The sequence below is a fragment of the Bactrocera neohumeralis genome, chromosome 3 (assembly GCF_024586455.1).
Source record: "Bactrocera neohumeralis isolate Rockhampton chromosome 3, APGP_CSIRO_Bneo_wtdbg2-racon-allhic-juicebox.fasta_v2, whole genome shotgun sequence".
NCBI classification, from domain to species: domain Eukaryota; kingdom Metazoa; phylum Arthropoda; class Insecta; order Diptera; family Tephritidae; genus Bactrocera; species Bactrocera neohumeralis.
Genome location: NC_065920.1, coordinates 77,015,274 through 77,019,771, shown reverse-complemented (window position 1 = coordinate 77,019,771; position 4,498 = coordinate 77,015,274). Strand labels below are relative to the sequence as shown.

The following is a 4,498-nucleotide window of genomic DNA, read 5'->3' as shown; positions in this document are numbered from 1 at the left end:
TTGTGTATTCAATCCTACTTACTCATGGATCCAGTAAAGGAGATATCCCAATTCAGGACACACATTTAAACTACCAATATTACATTTATTGCTACATCTTGTCATAAAATTATTTATTAGTATATTTTTGCAAGAACATTGAGTATAACGTGGAAAAAATGTGATGCGAATGATTAAAAAATTAAATATTTAAACGAGTTTACATTTTTCCTGGACAAAATAATGTTTATACTCGACCAATTTGAATCTAACTTAAAATGACGCATCATACATTTTATTCCACATTTAATTGATTTTTTTTGAGTTATAAGCTTGGTAATTTAACCATAATTATTTTTAATGTTTTTTTATTAGTTCCTCTCGATTCGCCAAGTGTTGGAGAGTAGTGACTAGAACAAACCAGATGTTGAAAGTAACGGACATTACTTGACGTGCATTTCTGTTCTGACTTGTTTTCTGGCGCATGCGCAATTATACTATTTTTAGCGAGAGAAATACTTCTTTTTGAGTTTTGTTTTTTCTTTTCTTTAGTTTCGTTTCTATAATCAATTATTATTAATGTTAAGCCTCATGATTTAAAAAATCTTTTAAATAAACTTGTAATTTTAACCACTCACAATAGTTAGACTGGTCTAAAGAGTCCAAAATAATAATGATGCCTTAATACTGTTGCAGCGAATGAAAAAAATAGTATTTTGTCTAGGTATCCTCATAACTCGTGAAATGCAACACGATAACTTTGTTGCTGTTTTTACATGTAAATTTTGTGCCAAGAGCGCGAGTAGAAGAATGGCGATTCGAACACAGATTTCATTACATTGACATATGTATATTTTAAGTTACATATTGTTTTGATATTTCCGCATTTAAATTCCACTAAGTTGCTCAACAAATATTTATAGTCTTTATAAACTTTTTAGTAGTGTATTTTAGCGACTGGTGGGTTCTGCCAGTCTGTGATTAGCGGCAGTTTCTTGTTCATTTTGCTGTTGCTATAAAGACTTTCATAGCTTTGTGGTTGAATTAGCTGGCTTTTCATATTAAACTGCTGAATTTGTTTCCAATTATTATTTTTCACTTGTAATTGCTCCAAGGGCCCAACAACAGAACGTCGTTTATCTTGCATTTTACTCTTATTGTTTCGATATTTTTGAAGCACAAAGGTAGGCAGATCGACGAGCAGAAAGTAAGCCAACTCCATGGTGCTAATTAGCGAGCAGCCGAGAAAGAGACCAGCAATGCCACCAAAGGCGACTGAAAGCATCAAATTAAAGCAGATTTACCGTTTTAGCAAGCAAAGAGAGAGAGAGAGAGTTGCGAGAACAACTCACCCATCAAGTCCACCCAACCGAAGATTAAACTTGTGCGATAAACCATCATTGTCTCGAAACGGAAATGTACATCCAAGAAGATATATGAGTGATTGCCGCGCGTTTCCGGCGGTAGAAATGATGGACGCGCATCCGACATATAGTTGAGCGAGAAGCAATTGCGGAAACACTCACAAATCATGCCCTCGTGATAGTTGTGCACATATAATTCCTCCTCCGCGCTGTGTGAATACACAAAGTGTTCTGCAAATATGAAGGTAGAGAGAAACAGAAGTAGAGAGTGGAAGAGGAAACGAAATTGAGATGGGAAGAGCGTGAGTGGGTAAGTGTGGAGCTGCAAACTATTGTACAGGTAATGCAGCGTATTACCGTTATTTTGCGCCAAACACACCAAGTCCTTTGCGCGACAGCTAGGATAGGGTCCTGAAAACACAAGTAAAGTTTGGTTTTAAATAGGGAAATTACACTAAAGCGAGTATGATGTACACATACTAGTAATGAGCATGAGTGAGTGCGTGTTTTATGGCTGACTGAGTGGCGCTCTTGATGACTTGTACGTGCTTACCAGGTGGAAATAGCAGATCCATTGTGCAATTGCAAAACTTCACCAAGTACTGTTGATGACACTCCGATTGGCAATTTTCAATCATATAAACGTAACCTTGAAGTGTGCGAAAATTTCTAGCGCCCCCTTCGTCCTTTTGCGTGGTAGGAAATGCAATGAAAGAAATTAAACTTTAAGGTCAAAGTTGCAGTATCACTTTAATTTCAGTCTTTAGTGTGTCTATCTATGTTTCTCTCATTTCCTTTTAATACTAAAGATTCCCTAATTAGTTAAAACTTTTTCTTCCATCTGCGTTTTTTCTCCAGTTTTGGGAGGCCTACAGATCAGAACTTTCAGTCAAATTTAGTCCAATAATTTCCTTGAGTCTATTCACCAATTCGCTACCTTCACAACGATTCTGTATCGTGATTATATTGAAGTACACCGGGGTATAGTCCGCTTAGGAGATGTATATATATATCTATACATCATGTGTAGATATAGATAATAGTGTCATCTATACATGGGCTGCCGTGTCGTAGTGGACAGAAAGCAGACTGCCTACCTCGCAACGTTACAATCGACAACAACTCACGTGGGATGGAATAGATACCGAGAGTTAAAGAGGGATGTGAGACGCAATTCATACTAAAAAGGAGAGAGGCCGAAATGCGTTAGTACGAAAAGCCTGACAAGCTGGCCGACAGGGGTGATTCTCGAAAATTCTACGAAAAGGTGCGGCGACTAACAGAACGTTTCAAGACTGAAGCATACTCTTGTAGAACCCAAGGAGGTGGTCTAGTAACTGATGCCCAGAACATACTAAAATTATGGCAGTGAAAGCATAGAACCAGGATATGGTTAACCCTATTCGTCCTACTATATGGTGCAGACGCATGGACGAAGACCACATCTGATGAGTCGACGTCACGAGTTTTCGAGAGAAAGATTCCGCGGAAGATTTATGGTACTTTGCGCATTGGCCACGGCAAATACCACATTCGATGGAACGATGAGCTGTGTGAGATATACTCCAGCTCTGAAAGTATTCGACGCAGTATCTGCCGACGGAAGCAGAGGAAGAGGAAGATCTCCACTCCGTTGAAAAGACCAGGTGGAGAAGGATCTGACTTCGCTTGGAATCTCCAATTGGCGACACATTGCAAAAAGAAGAAGCGACTAGCGGGCTGTTGTCAATTAAGCTATAACCGCGGAAGTGGTGTCTACGCCACTAAAGAAGAAGAAGAGTTATGGGCCTTCTTACAAGTGCTACATAGGCACGACTGACTGGTTTACTATACGTAACGGATTAAAATGGGGTTTCTCTTGGGAAAAGAAATTGCCAGTTATCTAGAAATGGGTTTCTACAGAAGGAAAGTTATTGTCCTACACAATTTCGTATATAAAAATTTACTAAAGCTTCTTCTCGCTTTTACTTACATCGAAAATGCACTCTCTCAACTTAGAACCCAATCCACGCGTGTTATTGTCATAGAAATAAACGACGGGCTCCACTTCTATCATTGTGTGCGTATTTTCCGGTATGTTCATTGGATCCTTATGCCACACGGTTGGTTCCACGATCATAACCTAAAAGAACTTTACTAATTATTTCCGTATCTATTTAAATGAAACCATTACTCCAATTACATTTACACCCTTCTTGTTGGTGCTTTTGGGATACTGTTTCTCTGGATTGACATCTACGCGCACTATGAGGCCACTACGCGGACCGGCGGCACCTGTATGCCAAGGCCACAGCGTATCAACCTTTTGGCGCTGTCGTCCCTCATCCGTTTCCAAAGTGTTGAAAGCCCAACAGAGACCATTTTTGCTGCGTCGCAAAGAGAAGATGTCACAACAGTTCATGGGGAAATGATTCCAAATACATTCACTTAATAATTCTTCGCAACGCCAAGTCATAAATGTCATTACTTCGGTAAAGTTGATGTAATTCAACGAATCGAGAGAAATGTTTTTGAATTTCATAAAACTTTCAAAACCGGCAAACTTTATGTTGTCAAAACTGCCAAGAACACGCTCGAAAAGTTCTTGATTTTCCGGTGTCGTATCGGGCTCAAGATAACGACGCTTGGCCTCTTCTAGTCTTTGCCAATTCAGTTGGTTCAAATTGCAAATGGCCACTACCGGAAAGCGAATATGATAGACGGGCCAACGCGTGCTATCCACTACAGTTTCTAAACGGCCTTCGCTGAAGCGATCAGAGAGCAAGAGACTAACGTAAATGGCGCCGAGTAGAGCGAGCATAACGGTGAGGAACCAGACGCAGCTGTGGTATAAAAAATTAGAGGATATTCTAAACGAATTGGAGTACCTGACCTCTGCTACTCACCGTTCATACTTTCCGGCGTTCCTGCTGAACAACCGATTGACGCCGTGAATTGTCGTGCTCTGGCCGAAGCGGAAGGCCAGCTCCCAGGCGGAGGCGCTGATTTCGCCGGCCGTGCGTCGTATACTCTTCCAGGACGGCAGCTGTATTATCATGCGCGGCTTCTGTGGCAATGGCGTATGCCCCGGCGAGTAGGACAACTGCAGCGCGTTAGCTTGTGGCGCCTGAAAGCGTGCTGGATAAACCATTTTTCCGTGATTGATTGGCGGTCGG

General features: G+C 40.7%; 1 protein-coding gene across 1 annotated transcript; it reads right to left on the bottom strand.

The window, feature by feature from the left end:
- Nucleotides 1–303: 303 nt before the first annotated feature.
- LOC126752485 (pickpocket protein 19-like) lies at nucleotides 304–4,498 on the bottom strand. Its single transcript, XM_050463303.1, has 7 exons — nucleotides 4,229–4,498; nucleotides 3,526–4,165; nucleotides 3,316–3,465; nucleotides 1,897–2,029; nucleotides 1,701–1,754; nucleotides 1,332–1,574; nucleotides 304–1,254 (listed from the first exon to the last, which is right to left on the bottom strand). The coding sequence occupies exons 1-7, from the start codon at nucleotides 4,471–4,473 to the stop codon at nucleotides 917–919; spliced, it is 1,803 nt and encodes a 600-aa protein (XP_050319260.1). The 5' UTR covers nucleotides 4,474–4,498; the 3' UTR covers nucleotides 304–916.

Coding starts and splice junctions, on each gene's coding strand:
- LOC126752485 (XM_050463303.1), bottom strand. CDS start 4,473: ATGGTTTATCCAGCACGCTTTCAGGCGCCACAAGCTAACGCGCTGCAG. Junction 3,466..3,525: donor CCAACAAGAAGGGTGTAAAT/GTAATTGGAGTA, acceptor AAGTTCTTTTAG/GTTATGATCGTGGAACCAAC. Junction 1,575..1,700: donor GTGTTTGGCGCAAAATAACG/GTAATACGCTGC, acceptor TCATATTTGCAG/AACACTTTGTGTATTCACAC.